The sequence below is a fragment of the Budorcas taxicolor genome, chromosome 8, assembly GCF_023091745.1.
Source record: "Budorcas taxicolor isolate Tak-1 chromosome 8, Takin1.1, whole genome shotgun sequence".
Taxonomy (NCBI): Eukaryota; Metazoa; Chordata; class Mammalia; order Artiodactyla; family Bovidae; genus Budorcas; species Budorcas taxicolor.
The window spans coordinates 13905980-13923062 of record NC_068917.1 but is presented as its reverse complement, the minus strand read 5'-3'; the positions used below and the strand labels follow the sequence as shown (position 1 = coordinate 13923062).

Below are 17083 nucleotides of genomic sequence, written 5' to 3'. Positions count from 1 at the left end.
CAAGAGACATTAACCCCAAACCAGAGAAATGCTGAGGCAGGAGCCCGCAGACCTGCAGGGCATGTATGGCAGGAAGGGTAAGAGCTCGAGTCAGTTATGCTATCTGTCCAGTCCTCCTTGGGAGCAGGGTGGGTGGGCACCAAGCCGAGAAGTTTCCTCCCCTCTTAATTAAAACACAGAGGAGCATCGCAGCACAGACTTAAAGGTGTGCATGGTATCCCACAGGGAGAAGACAAAGAAAAGATATTCCTATTAAATAGCCAAAATTTTAGAAGCTCAAATCCAAGGTTGCTCTAATAAGCATGCAGGGAGAAAAGGAAGCAGGGAGGGTCTTCAGTTACAAGGAGAAACATAGGTTCTACATCAGGCAGATTTTTTGGTGGGAGAGGCTATACAACACTAGGAAGAGTTTCCAGGGAATTGTGGCATTTCCTTCCCGGGATATGGTTAAAAGAACAGAGCTCTTTTCTCAGCTAACATCTCACTCTACAAAGAAGTTGAAAGGTCCTGACACCACTCAAGGGGACATTAAAAAGACCGGGGATTCCATCCAAGTGCCTCCAGAAAGACAACTGCAAATCAAAAGCTTATGGCAAATTCTCTCATGAAAAGAAGGAAGCCAGCAAATTCCAGGGGAAGATGCCTTCTGTGATCCAAGTTTGAAAAAAAAAAAGCAACCATATATGTAAATATGAATGCTCCAAAGTGTTTACAGTAGTTACTCTGAAGAGTAAGCACGTAAGAGATCACGAAGGAGGGCACTCACTGTCTACTTTAGACTTCATACATTTCTGTATTGTTAAATTGTTTTTAGTAAGCATGCACTGCTTTTGTAATGTGTTTTAAAAATCAATTTTTTAAAATGTGGATATAAGAGGAAGGAAAACCTCAGTCTGTTTAATCACCAGTCAGAAAGTAGAATAAAAATTCCCAGTGATCCAAGATTAACAGGTCATCCTTGATGTGGGGTGAGAACAAGTGAGGAGGCAAAGGCCAGGGAAAGAGTGTCAGATTTCTTCTTCTCCAATAGCGCTAGGAGGTTTGGACACTTGAAATGAACATGAAAAGATGGGAATGACTATAAAGTAGGCTCCCCTGAAAATGAACAAGGTGACTATTAACATGAAGGAAAACAAGTCAGAAGAAACACTATTGACAGCGGAAATCTGAGAACTGGTTCAAGTTTTAACTATTTGGGGGATCAGAAGAATATGACAAACTGTAAGGAATCTGGCAGTACTGGGGGGAGGGGCTAGCCTGGGTTTGCAGTCTCCGTTCTCCTGGCCTGGTTTTCTCTCATTACGTCACTGAACTGCAAGCACAGGAACACTCCCTTGCATTTCTATAGTGCTTTAGAGTTGACCATGTTTTCACTCATATATATTCCATGTAACCCTCATGAGAGCCCTGTGAAATATGGCATCATGAGGATTTCTAGTTTGGGGATGGAGGAACTGATGCTTAATGGGAATTCCCTGGTGGTTCAGTGGTTAGGACTCCATGCTTCCACTGCAGGGGGCATGGGTTCGATCCCTTGTCCAGGAAGTAAGATCTTGCATGTCACATGGCATGGCCAAAAAGGAAAAAAAAAAAGGAAGAAAAGCAGCAGATGCTTAAAGAGATTCAGTGACTTGCTCAAGGTCACTTAGTGGGTCAGTGGCAGCACCAGAATTTGAAGCCGGTCCACACTCCAGGCCCCATGTTGGTGTGCAGGGGCGGGTGGTGAGCAAGCAAGCTCTGAGATGCAGTGTTACCTTTGAAGCCACGCATGCCCATTGGTCCAGTGGCTCCCAGCTTCCCTTCATCACCCTTGGGGCCAGGCAGTCCTGGGGTCCCTCTCTCCCCTGGCAGACCTAGGGAGACAAGAAAGTTTTGGGGCCTCAGACTCAAAACTGGAAGGGCCCTCAGTGACCATGGTCTGGCTCAACCATGCATCTTCCTGTTGCCTCTGCTTCTCGATTTTTTTCAGTTAAAGATGCTGCAAAAACAGAGCCCAAAAGGCCAACACAAACTCTCCCCGTCAGCACCTTTAACCCAATGAGTCTGGACCCCTCCCCAACAAAGGTCCGAGTCTATTGTGAGCAATGTTGGAGGTGCCAAGCTCATTTGGGCACACTCTCGTTAGCTCTAGCTATGATAGAGATTCAGATTTGCAAGAAAACTTTGAGCCTTTTGAATGTGCCACGCACTTTCCTGAATGCTTTTCATTAAGTATCTTATTTAATTCCCCCCATAATCTGAGGTGTTATTCCACCTGTATTACCAATGAGAAAACTGAGGCCCAGCGAGGTGAGGCAACCTGCCCAAGGTCACACAGCAGACACCGTTGGAGACAGGATCTTAGCCCTGATGGGCTGGCTTCATCTCATGCTGGATGAAAAGGGCTTATTGGTACTTAGGGTAGGAAGAAGATGAAATCACTCCTCATTCCATAGGAAAAAAAAAAATAGAAAGGTCCCTTCCCTGCAGCAAACACAGGGAAGTGTAGAGAAGGGGATGGCAGGCTGACAAGGAGGGAGGAAGTCCGAAAGCTCAATAATTGGGGCGAGATAGGCTGTTGATCTATCAGGCCCCAGGGCTCCTGGCCACAAGGCCCGTGACACCAGCCGCAGGTCACCATGGAGACCGGAAGTCAACAATTGCTTTTATCCAGTGAGGCCTCCACCCCTGGAGGCCTGACCTAAGCCCAAAGTTATCTCTGCAAAGCAGGGCACTCTGATTAACTAATTAATTGTTCTTTCCTGCTCTGAATGTTAGTTCGTTTTCTTTGGCCTTTTTCCAAGACATGAAGAAATCTGCCTTTCACTTATGATTCCTCTACAGCAAACACCAAATGACCAGGGTCCCAAGAGGGTGGAAGGACCTCAGAAAAGGGCTTGATTCCTTCCCCCCCGCCCAATATAACATTCCTGTAGGCCAACAGCCCTGCTGTCATGGAATTCTGAATCTCATGCAGGATATGCCCAGGGGTCCCCCATCCCATCACTGACTGAGGGAGAAAAAGAGGTTCAACTGCTCTGGAAGCCCTTGGGCATCCTTAACTTCTGAGTTAAGGGAGCTGTGCTGCGAGGCAGAGGCCAGGAGTGAAGGCCAGGCTCTGAGCTCCGCCTCCACCAGCCTCTGCCTCCTTCCCTGTTTGGAGCCTCCTTAGAGATTTAGGAAGGAGAGGGTTTGGAGGTGTAATTCCTGACATAAATAAGCAGATACCTTTACCCCGATAAGCCTCCCCTTTTCTTAAATCACTTAGAATAGGGGTCCCCAACTTCTGGGATCTAATGCCTGATGATCTGAGGCGGAGCTGAAGTAATAATAATGGAAAAAAGTGCACAGTAAATTTCAAGCACTTGACTCATCCCAAAACTATCTCCCCACCTCACCGTTCGTGGAAAAATTGTCTCCCATGAAATTGGTCCCTGGTGCCGAGAAGGTTGGGGACTGCTGACTTAGAAGACTCTAAGCGCGTGCATGTTCAGTCATTTCAGTTATGTTTGACTCTTTTTGACCTATGGACAATAGCCTTCCAGGCTCCTCTTGTCCATGGGATTCTCCAGGCAAGAATACTGGAGTGGGTTGCTGTGCGCTCCCCCTGGGGATCTTCCCAATCCAGGAATCAAACCCATTTCTCCTTCGTCTCCTGCATCCCAGGCAGACTCTTTACCCATTGAGCCACCTGGGAAGTCCCAAGAAGACTCTACACTCTCCTAAATGCTGCTCACAGCAGAGGCTCCAGAATTGACAGGCCGGGATGCAAAGTTTGATAAGGCAATGGAACAGGAACTCCTGAGAAAGGCATCTTAGGAGAACACATTCTTTCCAGAAGGTCCCCAAGTACCCTCCTATCAGCTATTGGACCTTCCAGGCTGTCACTAGGGCAGGTAGCAAAGGGCAGGAGAGGACAGGTATCTACTGACTGGGGTGGTCTCCTCAGAAGCAAGGGGTCAAGTGCTGGAGACTCAGGAAATGCCGAGGGGGCGCGGCATACTTGAAGGGTTGCTCTGGATCAGAGGACACCCTCGATTCTTTCTGATGATCCTGGTCTCAGGGGCCCTGACTCCTGGGGTGGGGAGTGGCTTCAGGGAACTATAAGACTCCTGTGCACTCTTTTCCTTCAGACCCTGGTACTTTCTATGGAAAAGGATTTGCTCCACCTTAGTGTTACACTACTTTAAAAATGTTTTAAGCTTTCCAAATCAGAAAGATTTTTTTAACTGACTTATATTAACAGCAGGGCTTTCCTGGTGACTCAGATGGTCAAGAATCTGCTTGCTACGTGGAAGACCTGGGTTTGATCCCTGGGTGAGGAAGAGCTCCTGAAGAAGAGCATGGCAACCCCCTTCAGTATTCTTACTTGGGAAATCCCATGGACAAAAGGGCTTGACAGCTACAGTCCACAAGGTCACAAAGAGTCAGACACGACTGACAGACTAAAACACAGTGTTACACCAACAACCTCTTAGTCTTTTAACAGAATAGGGCGTCTGAAGCTGAGTCGATTGCGGACTGTCCTGAGAGCCCCATCACTGACACCAACGATAAAAGAGAAAGTCAGGGATGGATGGGGGAGCCGCTTCCCTTCCTGGTATGTCCAGGTCCCTCCCGGGGCCCCCATTACCTCGAAGTCCAGGTAGTCCAGGGATTCCAGGCTTGCCGTCTTTCCCTGCATCCCCCGGATCACCTTTGGGGCCCGGTGGTCCTGAAAGGGTGACACACAGCACTAAGGTTAGAGGACGGCTTTCTGGAGCAGGTCGCCTGTAGAGGAAACAAAAACTCCCTCTGAGGGACTTCCCTGGTGGGTCAGCTGTTAAGAATCTGTCTTGCAATGCAGCAACACGGGTTTGATTCCTGGTCAGGGAACTAAGGTTCCACTTGATGCAGAGCAGCTAAGCCCTCAGGCCACAACTACTGAGCCCACAGGCCACAGTGAGAGATTCCCTGTGCTTCAATTAAGCCCCGATGCAGCCAAATAAATAAATATTAAAAAGAAAAAACCTCACTCCTACAGAAAGGAAGAGTCAAAAATATGCTTTGGAGGCACGTGGGGCTCTACTTAGTCCACCTTCGTGTGTGTGTGTTGTGGGTGGTGGAGGCAGAAATCAGGGAAACCTTCCTGGAAGAAGTAACATCCACAGAGAAATTGCAAGGAGGAACAGAAGTGGCTAAGCAAAGGGAGGAGTGGGAGTGTGTTATGGACTAAATGCCCGTGGCTCCCTCATTCCAACATCAAATGTATGTGTTGAAGGCCTACCCTCCTATGTGATGGTGTTTGGAGTTGGGGCCTTTTGGGAGGTGATTAAGGTTAGATGAGGTCATGAGGGTGGGGCCCCCATAATGGGATTAGTGCCCTTATAAGAAGAGACCTCTGAGAGCAGTCTCTCTCCGTCCCTTCCTCACACTCGTACTGGCAAGCATGCTTTCTCTGCTATAGGAGGATCTGGCAAGAAGGCAGCCAGTGCCAGGATGAAGGCTTGCATCTGAACCCAATCCCAGTCTCAGACTTCCAGCTTCCAGAATGGTGAGAAAGAAATCTCTGCCTTTTAAGCCGTCTACCCAGTCTGTGGTATTGTTGGTTAAGTTGCTAAGTTCTGACTCTCTGTGATCCCATGGACTACGGCCCACCAGGCTTCTCTGTCCATGGGATTTCCCAGGTAAGAATACTGGAGTGGGTTGCCGTTTCCTCCTCCAGGGGATCTTCCTGACTCAGGGATCAAACCCAAGTCTCCTGCATTGGCAGGTGGATTCTTTATCTCTGAGCCACAAGGGAAGCCCGTGGTATTGTTATAACAGCCTTAACTATCTAAGACACAGTGAAAGGGGAAAGTTCCAGGCAGAGAGAACAATCCCCATAAGAGCTTAAAGATCTGTGAGAGTTGGTAGGATTGGAAGCCGGGGGGACACATGATGGGGTAAGAAGGGTGAGAAAGTGGAGGGTCTCTGAGGCCTGGTTTAAGTGTTGAACTTGACCCCAAGGGCACCAGAAGCCACAGGAGGGACCTGAAACACAAGTGTGGCCAGATCGGCACACAAGGAAGAGCGCTCGGGCTGCGGTGTCGGAAAAGGGATGGGAACAGGGGGAAATAAAGGCAGGGAGGCTAAGGAGGAGGTTGCACCCAGCTGAGAGGTGGGGGAGCCCTGAATTAGGGAAGTAGCCATGAGGAGGGATGTCAGTGGCTGTTAAGAAGTAGAAGAGACAGACCTTGGCTAACGTAGGTGAAAGCAGAGGAGGCAGCCAGGATCAGGTTCAGATTTCTAGCGTGAGCACCTGGATGGGAGAAGCGGTTTCTAAATGCTCCTTAGTGGGGCCTCCTTCCACGGTGAGGCTCCAGCATGGCAGGGATTCTGGCCTGTGTGACCCGAGTCAGTCCACACATGCTGGGTTCAGATGACCACACAGGCAGCTAGCTAATGAGTGAGCGAGCCGTGGATCAGCTCAGGGCTGTCTGGCCCCATCAACCCTGCCTCGCTCATCATGCTAGACGTCACATCATTCCCAGACGAGACCTGTCCCTTCACGCCCTGCAGCCTGCTCTTCCCAGGCTGCGAGCCAGGGGCCCCTCTCCATCAGTCTCCTACCGCTACCTGCCCCACCAAGGCTGCTCGTAGCCACTCTCGTGGCCAAGCCTTCTCTGATGCTTCATTCCTGCCACATGTGGGCACGGCCTGTTTGAACCCATGTCCTTGGTACTATTGGATGCTTATCCCACACTGCCCTGTCCTGTAGTCACAAGGGGAGATGTTCTCTTTTTCCTAACAAAATGGCCAGCTCTCTGAGACAGGACCACACCCTCGGCATCCCTGTACTGGCTGTGAAGACCCAGATTCTAAAGTCTCCATTCTGGCTGCTCAGTGAGACAAAAAAAGAGGACCAAGGAAAATGCCCAAACTGTACTGCACTGGGTCAAACTGTCCCTGCCTATTTTACGTCCACCTGGGACCTCAGAATACGACTTTCTTTAAAAACAGAGTCTTGGCTGCTATATTTAGTTAAGATGAGATCAGATTGGAGTAGGGTGGGTCCTAACCCAATTTCTGGTGTCCCGACAGACAGACACACGGGCAGAAGGCCAGGTGACCACGGAGGCTGAGGCTGGAATGATGCGTCTACAGGCCAAGGAATACCACGAATAGCCAGCAACATCAGAAGTAGAGAAAGAGGCCAAGAAAGATCCTCCCCCAGAGCTTTTAGAGGGAGGATGGTCCTGTGCACACCTGGATCTCAGACTTCCAGCCTGCAGAACAGTGAGAGGATCGATTTCTGTTGTTTCAAGTCACCCAGGTGCTTCCCTCGTGGCTCAGCGGTAAAGAATCCTCCTGCCAATGCAGGAGACTTGGGTTCGATCCCTGGATCAAGAAGATCCCCTGGAGGAGGAAATGGCAACCTACTCCAGTATTCTTGCCCGGGAAATCCCATGGACAGAGGAGCCTGTCCATGGGGTCGCAAAGAGCTGGACACAACTGAGTAACTAAACAACAAAAAGCCACCCAGGTTGTGGTGCTCTGCCATGCAGCCCTAGGAAACCAAAACATGTATACTCGCCCCCTAGCAGTCATGCTTGCACAATACATATTTGCCAAATGAATGAGTATATGAGATCAGAGGGCGTTAAGACACACAAAACAGCCAGGCAGCCAAGATCAAGATGTACTGATACATTCCCCAAGTTGGCACTGTCCTCAGACCCTAACCAAAGTTGACAGCGGTTTAAGAATTCAATGGCATGAGAATAGAGGAAAGAAGGAGTCAACAATTGAAAAGTGCAGAAATCTTTAAACAAGGCACGGATCATGCGAGGAGGACCGCGGTTTGTAATCATCTTCCTCTCTTCACCAGGGCTTCCCGGGTGGCTTGGCCGGTAAAGAATCCGCCTGCAATGCGGGAGACCTCGGTTTGATCCCTGGGTTGGGAAGGTCCTCTGGAGAAGGGGACAGCCACTACTACTACCTACTCCAGTATTCTGGCCTGGAGAAACGTATGGACTGTACAGCCATGGGGTTGCAAAGAGTCGGACACGACTGAGCAACTTGCACTCCTCTTTTCTAGGAAGAAGAACAAAGTAAGACTGGCCATGTGGACCTCAGCTTTCAGACAATAGGACTGAGACACCACACCTGTTGGGAACACGCCTAAGATTTATACAGCAGAGAAAGACCAGGGCAAGAAGCAAGTGAGCTTTACAATGCCCACGCCAGCAATCCCCTGGCCAGGTCAAGGCTGCAGCAAAGGTTGCTGATGCAGTTCCTGAATCTCTGCCCATCACTGGTTGTAACACGGCTGTCACCCTCCCCTGCCCCCAGACCACTCCACCCTTCTCACTCTTCCCTGCTCCTTCCTGCCCTCCCCATGGGAAACTCAGCACCCTGGGCTCAAGCAAGTCAACGGTGCTATGGACCACATCCTCCAATTCTTCTACTCACTCCAAGGTGGTTCTGGCAAAAAACAGGATGCTACCCAGTGGACTAACTCTGATGGAGAGGCATCAAGGGGGCAGAGATCACTTGGAAGGTGGGGTTGGAGGATGGAGATCTTGGGTTCAAATTCTTGGTCTGTAAAATCTAAGTAGAAATTCCTTCCTCGGGTGTTTGCAGTGAGGAGTAAGGGAACTCAGTGACATGGTGGATATAAACGGGCTTGAGAACCTGTGAGTGGCAAGACTGTCCCTGACCATCTGTACCCCACTCTTCAAAATGCTTCATCAGAACTATGCTGAGATTACTGAGGATGGCTATTAGAATAGCCCCATCTGAAACCCCCCTGCCAGTTCAATAAGAACCAGATTCTAAAAATATCCTACACGTGGATGGAGTTTTTAAGATACAACTAAGTGCTTAGTGTGGGCTTCCCTGGAGGCTCAGTGGTAGAGAATCCGCCTGCCAGTGTCTGGGTTGGGAAGATCCCCTGGAGAAGGAAATGGCAATCTACTCCAGTATTCTTGCTTGGGGAATGTCATGGAAAGAGGAGCCTGGTGGGCTATACTCCATGAAGTCGTGAAGAGCCAGACATGATTGAGAGACTAAACAAAAGCAAGTGGTTAGTGAAGACCTTTACTAGAGATTAACTGGGAAGAAGCCAGGGTGGCTAGTAAAGGCAGGTGCTGATTTCCAGGGCTTAGTCGTGTCCTCGGGTGGTACTAGCCAGGCTGACTCAGAGGAGCCTGGAATGTGGCCAGTCTGGGTCTCAAGGGGCCAGGCTGTCTGGAGCTCTGAGGACCAAGCACTTCTTCAAATCAGCGCTGACTGCTGGTGATGCATTCTTGGGATCTATCTGTTCCTGTTCAGTCGCTAAGTCATGTCTGATTCTTTGTGACCCCATGGACGGCAGCACGTCAGGCCTCCCTGTCCCTCACCAGCTCCCAGAGTTCACCCAAGTTCATGTCTATTGAGCTGGTGATGCCATCCAACCGTCTCATCCTGTTATCTCCTTCTCCTCCTGCCCTCAATGTTTCCCAGCATCAAGGTCTCCTCCAGTGAGTCAGCTCTTTGTATCCGGTGACCAAAGTAGCAGAGCTTCAGTTTCAGCATCTGTCCTTCCAATGAATATTCACGACTGATTTCCTTTAGGATGGACTAGTTTGATCTCCTTGCAGTCCAAGGAACTCTGAAGAGTCTTCTCCAACACAGTTCAAAAGCATCAATTCTTTGATGCTCAGCCTTCTTACAGTCCAAGTCTCACACCCGTACATGACTCCTGAAAGCCTACCTCGGGGTCTGGCTACTCGGGACCTGACTTGATGTCATTTTCTCAGGAAGCCAGGCTGACAGTCTGGAGCTTGCTCGGACTCCTCCCTTTCCTCTGCCCTGCCCCCTTCACGGCTCTCATCCAGGTGATTCCCGAGGCTTGTCTCTCCCTCCTTCCTCACTGCCTCCCTCATTGGGGTCCTCCCAGCCTCCCTTCCAGGCTCCAGCTTCTCTCTCCGACCCACTGTTGCTCTCTGATTGATCCCATCAGAATCAGGTGAACTCAGAGCCCTCGGAAGCCCCTCACACTACAATGAGCAGCCTTCTCTGTTGGACACTCCTGCAAATCATTCCCAACCTGACCCCTTCTTCTGCAAACTCACAGTCTGATGCTTCTCGATACAAATTCTCCTCCACCTCAGCCAAAGCTTTCTCCTCATGGTGTCCCCAAATATTAGCCAAGTCCTTTCCCTTCTCAGAGGCCCATTGCTCTCAGCTCTGAAGCTCACCTTCACACTCACCCCTCTGATCTCAGAGGGCACCAGGGCAGAACCCCCACATCTCAGAGCTGGGAGGAGCCACAAGCATCACTGTGCACAGATTCCCCAGGGAGGCATCCGAGTCTGGACAGGCCACCCTATACCCACGTGCCTGTCACTGTCACACCTCTCAGACTGTGGTCCCCAAGGAGGACAGGCCTACCTGTGGGGCTAGAACCCTGCTCTCCATGGCCCTGGGCCTCATACAGCATCCAGCACATGGGTAAGATTCAAGGAATGACTTCTGTGTTGTGGAAGCTGTTATATGGTGTCAGCCATCCCAGTGGTCCCTGCATGAGCATTGTTTTTAATTTTATTGTAGTAGAGTTGATTTACAATGCTGTGCTAGTTTCTTCTATATAGCAAAGTGACTCAGTTATATATATATAATATTTTTATATTTACAATATGCCAACAAAGTCTGTCTAGTCAAAGCTATGGCTTTTCCAGTAGTCATGTATGGATGTGAGAGTTGGACTGTAAAGAAGGCTGAGCGCTGATGGGGTCAATCAGACAGCAACAGTGGGTCGGAGAGAGAAGCTGGAGCCCGGAAGGGAGGCTGGGAGGACCCCTATGAGGGAGGCAGTGAGGAAGGAGGGAGAGACAAGCCTCGGGAATCACCTGGATGAGAGCCGTGAAGGGGGCAGGGCAGAGGAAAGGGAGGGGTCCGAGCAAGCTCCAGACTGTCAGCCTGGCTTCCTGAGAAAATGACATCAAGTCAGGTCCCGAGTAGCCAGACCCCGAGGTAGGCTTTCAGGAGTCATGTACGGGTGTGAGACTTGGACTGTAAAGAGGGCTGAGCATCAAAGAATCGATGCTTTTGAACTGTGGCGTTGGAGAAGACTCTTGCGAGTCCCTTGGACTGCAAGGAGATCCAACCAGTCCATCCTAAAGGAAATCAGTCCTGAATATTCACTGGAAGGACAGATGCTGAAGTTGAAATTCCAACACTTTGGCCACCTGATGCGAAGAACTGACTCATTGGAAAAGACCCTGATGCTGGGAAAGACTGAAGGCAGGAAGAGAAGGGGACGATAGAGGATGAGATAGTTGGATGGCATCACTGACTCAATGGACATGAGTTTGAGCAAGCTCTGGAAGATAGTGAAGGACAGGGAAGCCTGGCGTGCTGCAGTTCATGGCGTCACAAACAGTCGGACACAACCTAGTGACTGAACTGAACTGATATATTTCATATTTTCCATTATGGTTTACCACAGGATACTGCTACATAGTAGGACCATGTTGTTTATCCATTCTATATCTAATACTTTGCATCTGCTAATCCCAAACTCCCAATCCATCCCTCCCTGCCTCCCCCTCCACCAAGGCAACCACAAGTCTGTCTTCTGTATCTCCGAGTCTGTTTCTGTTTCATAGACATGTTGATCTGTTTCATACTTCAGATTCCACATGTAAGTGACATCATATGATGTTTGTCTTTGTCTGATTTACTTCACTTAGTATGATCATCTCTAGGCCCATTCATGTTCTTGCAAATGCATTATTTCACTCTTTTTGAGTAATATTCGGATGAGTTCTAAGATTCTCACCATCTACATCATCGCCCTCTCATCTTTTCTACCACTGGAGCAGGTCGGAACAGAGGTAAGCTGGGACAGGAGGAGCAGAGTCCCCTTCTCCTCAATCACAGGAACAGACCAAAGCCCCTCACTGTGCTTCTGGCCCGGTGCCAGCATTCTTCTCCCAGCTCCTGCCACAGAGGGCAGGGGAAGTGGCAGCAGAGCAGTCCCATGCCTAGGTCCCTGCCTGTCCACCGGTCTAGCCCACCCCCCAGCGCAGCTCTGCACTCACCCGACTGCCCTGAGCCGCTCCGGCTGGAAGCAACTCCAGCGCAGAACAAAGGATTTGGGGACTGGGGAGAAGGCCTTCCCTGGTGGCACAGATGGTAAAGAATCCACCTGCAATGTGGGAGACCTGGGATCGATCCCTGGGTCGGGAAGATCCCTTGGAGGAGGGCATGGCTACCCACTCCAGGATTCTTGCCTGGACAACCCCACGGACAGGGAAGACTGGCAGGCTACAGTCCACGTGGTCGCGAAGAGTCGGACACAACTGAGCAACTGAGCACACACGCACACTGGGCAGAAACACCAGGGTTCTTCTGGGGATCGGCCAACGGGAAGGGAAAGGCAATCCATTCTCCCTTCCAGGATCCTGGAATGAGAGATGGGGTGGGGGACCCATGGGTGCTGGAATCTAGCCAATGACCTGCCAAGAACAAATGTTCATTGGTAGCTGATGCGGCAGGCCTGAAGCCAGCGAAACAGCGACCCGAGACTGTAACGTAAACACTGCAGCAGAAGTATGCTAATCCCAGGCCAGCTGCTGGAGGTGGGGGTCCCGCAACTAAGGGCTCTGCTTCCCCTTCCCTGATGTCACTGGGGCTCCGGATTCTCACCACTGACGTTTACACTGACATTTACACTGTCATGAGCTCTCGGGCCTCATTTCCTGTACCCTCTCTGGGGCCCCGGCTGTATGCACCAGGCTGTGGCCAGCCTGCAAAGCCAGCTTTCCCCAGAGCCTCAGGCAAAGGGTCGGCGCGCAAGGCTGGGTGCAGCTAATGACTCCCACAGCATGCACTCCCCTCCTGTCCCAGCAGAGCCTCAGCTCACCTCTGCTCTGACCTGTTCCAGTGAAACAGAGAAGATGAGACCATGACAGCGCGAACGGGGAGAAGCTTAAAGCTCATTCAAGGGACTTCGCTGGTGGTCCAGTGGTTAAGAATCCGCCTGCCTGCAGGGGACATGGATTCAATCCCTGCGAACAAAGATCCCACACGTCACCGGACAACTAAGCCCGTGTGTCACAACTACCGAAGCCCCTGCACCCTAGAACCTGTGCTCCAAACAAGAGAAGCCACATGATTAACCCACCCACTGCGACTAGAGAAAGACCGCACACAGCAACAAAGAGCCTACAGAAGACGCAGGGTAGCCAAAAATAAATAAATACTTAAAAAAAAAAAAGAAAGCTCATTCAAATATTATCTGCTCCATTCCCCTCCCAGAAACAACAGATCCCCCTGCCACCCGCTGTGGGGGGAGGGGGAGACACAGTCCCCACATATGAACATTTGTTGAATGGGACTCTCTACTAGATGGTCTATTTTTTTCCTCAAAAGAGCAGCCCACGGATAAGTATGCTTTGCCAACTTGCTTTCATGAACTGAGAGATGAATCTTCTAGCCCAGCAGGGCCACTGGCTGGGGATTCGATGTCAGCAGGTCATTTCTCTGCTCTGAGCTTCCAGGGCCTTAACTACAAAATGAGGGATGAGCTAGTTGATTTCAGAGCCCCTTTGTCACTCTAACCTTCTGGGAGTCTATGAACATCCACGTAGTGAACAAAGCCTGCCGCAGCTGAACACGTGGCTGCAGGCCCCTGCTCACACACTACCCCTCTTGGGAGCCTCCCCTCTCTGGTTAGCTTCCCTCCTCCTGGAACGCCTCGCCTGCCTGATCATCTAGGTTCTCTGCTTCTTTCAGCGCTGCAGAGAGATTTCAACAGACCTGATCAGTGCTGAGAACGCAAAGCAGGAAAACAAAGAGCGTCACCGTGAATGTACACATAAGACAAGCCAGAGGCAAAACCCGTAGAAAACTGTGGAACAAAGCGAGAGAATGCAACCGTTTGGGGTCACACTCAAGAATAACATAAACAAGTTCATATATACAAAAGTATACACAGTGGAGCATCTGTGGATTCTGAGCCAGGAAAAGGCAGATGGGGAGGGTGTGCAGTATGTGCGTGTTTAAAGACTGAGTGGAACTGAACAAAACTAGTAAAGAAAAGCCACTCAGACCACAAGATACAAATTCAGCAAAGCTTATCTGCTAAAAAATCCCTTATCCAAAAGCCAGGGTAGAGTTCTGTGTTGTTGCAGTTACATGGTAATTATACTCCACTGTGCCAAAGAGAATTCTCTTCAATCACATCATTTGGGTCCCCAGCAACCATGAGTGAGGGAGGAGGGACAGGGAGACAGCATAGTAGAGGTCCTGGGAGGGGCAGGGGCCAAATGATGCTCAGCTCTGAAGAGCCAGCAGCCCATCAAGAATGCAAAGCTTGGGACGTCCCTGGTGGCTCAGCGGTAAAGAATCCTCCTGCCAGTTCAGGGGGTTTGATCCCTGGTCCAGGAAGATGCCACATGCCACGGGGCAACTAAGCCCTCGTGCTGAGCCTGTGGTCGAGCGCCCGGGCTCCGCAACAAGGGAAGTCACCACAACGAGGAGCCCGTGCACCACAACTAGACAAAGCCCGGGTGCAGCAACGAAGACCCAGCACAGCCCAAAGTAAATAAATAAACACCGATTAAAAAAATGCAAAGCTTGAAGACTGCAAGGCAGTCCTGGGCAGAACTAAGAGGAAACTTCGGTATAAGGGAAGCAAGCGTGGAACTTAGTTTCAGAACCAAAGAAAGACTACTTGGAGGATTCCACCGAAGAACCGTGGCAAATGGGTGATCTGGAGCTGTTTTAGCTTGAGCCAAAAGGAGAGTGGACCCAGACACTAAAGATGTGAAACGCTCGGTAAGGCCAAGGAGGCTGCACCAGCAAGAAGCATGGGGACATCATCTGTGGACCGGAAGAGGAAGGAAGGGGGAGCGCCTGGTGGAAAAGTGTCCCCTGAAAGTGTTAGTCATGTCTGACTCTTTGGGACCCCATGGACTGTAGCCTGCCAGGCTCCTCTGTCCATGGGATTCTCCAGGCAAGAATACTAGAGTGGTTTGCCATTCCCTTCTTCAGGGGATCTTCCTGACCCAGGGATAGAACCTGGGACTCCTGCACTGGAGGCAGAATCTTTACCATCTGAGCCACAGGAAGCCCAAACTTTGAGTGACTACCTCTCAAATACAGGGACAGACCTGAGGGCCCACTCTGTCTTCTGTCTTCCTGGCTCCTAGCCAGTCCCTCTCCACCCTGGAAAGTACCACAGTTAGTGACAAAAACATGCTTTTTTGAGCCAGAAGGACCCACTCTGAACCTTGGCTTTGTCACTTTGTCACTTGCCAACTGTAATAAACACTGGGAAATTCATTAGTTTCTCAACTATAAAATGGGTTCAGGGACTTCCCTGGCAGTCTAGTGGTTAGGACTCCGTGCTTCCACTGCAGAAGGCTCAGGCTCAGTCCCTGTTTGGGGAACTAAGATCTCACATGCCACGTGGCATGGCCAAAAAAAAAAAAAAAAAAATAGATAAAATGGGTTCAATAACACCCTTTTTGCAGGATGTGAGGATTAGCAGTCATTAATGTCCATGCAGAGAATTAATGTTGACAAAATGTCTGTTCAACTGTAGGTTCACTATAGCTTATGATTCAGAATCTCTGCTGTTACTAAGTACTGACCAGATTGGGGTCATGCTTCCCAGGTGGTGCTAGTGGTAAAGAACCTGCCTGCCAATGCAGGAGGCATAACCCAACATGGGTTCGATCCCTAGGTCGGGAAGATCCCTGGAGGAGGACACGGTAACCCACTCCAGTATTCCTGCCTGGAGAATCCCATGGACAGAGCAGCCTGGCAGGCTACAGTCCATGGGGTCGCAAAGAGTTGGACACGACTGAAACAACGTAGCACGCAGACCGGGGAGGTCAAGGAAACGAAAAGCTGAGACCCCAGGGGTGTGGATTTGGAAGAAGACACGCTGCCTCCTGTTCTTTGATTTCTGAAACGTGAAACCCAAAGTCACCCAAGGAAAGAAAACCAGTCCTCTGGTGACAGGGGCTCTCCATGGGATTCTCCAGGCAAGAATACTGAAGTGGGTTGCCATTTCCTTCTCCAGGGGATCTTCTCAACCTAGGGATCAAAACCAAGTCTCCTGCATTGCAGGCAGATTCTCTACCATCTGAGCGAGCCACTAGGAAAGCCATGCAAACTATACCTTTCTAAAGCTGTTGAAAACAAAAGCCCTAGGTCGGATCATTTCTAATCGTGTGGCCTGGAGTAAGCCAGGTACTTCCTCCTGGAGCCTCAGCTGCTTCTCTGAAGAAATCCTATTGGCTCTCCAGTGAACCCTGCCTTCAACCAAGCTCACAGCTGGTGATGGGGACCCACTTTAAAACCAAATGATGTTTTATTATTATAAACCAGACTTGGAAAGTTTTATGCAAGTAGAAGTCTCCATCATGACTACTTTCTGCTCTGATAAATACAGAATCTCAGAGGAGGGAGACTTCAGTGAACTAGAGAGGCCAGTGAGGAGGCCTCTTCCCTGGAGAAGGTGGGTCTGAGTGAGATGGGAAGGAGCAGTGGGGTCTGGATGAGGAGGAAGAAGAAGGGGGCTTTGCAGTGGGAGGAATGGCTGGAGGAAAGCCAGGGGAGTGGGCAAGGAGGGGTGTGTCTCCAGGGCAGGGTCAAGACACGTTCCACTGGACTGGATGCTTCACACAGGGCAGAGGGTGTAAGCTGGCTGTCCGCGGACCATACAGGAACCACAGATATGTTGTATTTGGCCCACAGAGTTAAACAATTAAAAAATTTCTAGAACATTCCACATTTCTGGTTTCTCTGGAAAAAATGGGAAGACCTTGTCTATGCCAAGGCCAAAATGGGCCAGACCTGTCATAACCCTTACTATTCCCCTGACACCAAAGTCACTGTACGCATTAACATTGCTCGACTGGCCCCTGCAGACTGAGCTCTGGTACAGGGGACCAGGTGGAAGAGGCGGCAGGAAAGACAGGCTGGGGACAGGGATGCAGCAGAAAGCACATCGTCTCTGCAGTCAGAAAAGCTGGGGTTCAGATCCTGGCCCATCAGCTCCCAGACTGCCACTGTGAGCAGCTTCCTGAATCTCGTGATTGTTTATAAAAGACATTCTATGGGTTACCCTTGGCCTGGTACCCAA

General features: G+C 50.2%; 1 protein-coding gene across 1 annotated transcript in view; it reads right to left on the bottom strand.

Annotated features, from left to right (window-relative positions):
- SCARA5 (scavenger receptor class A member 5) overlaps nt 1–17083 on the bottom strand; it is a 134921-nt gene that overhangs the window by 36490 nt on the left and 81348 nt on the right. The window contains exons 5-6 of the mRNA XM_052644878.1: nt 4613–4693; nt 1755–1853 (exon numbers count right to left, since the gene is read on the bottom strand). Of these exons, the coding sequence (XP_052500838.1) occupies nt 1755–1853; nt 4613–4693 (180 nt within the window). The remainder of the gene's footprint in view (nt 1–1754; nt 1854–4612; nt 4694–17083) is intronic.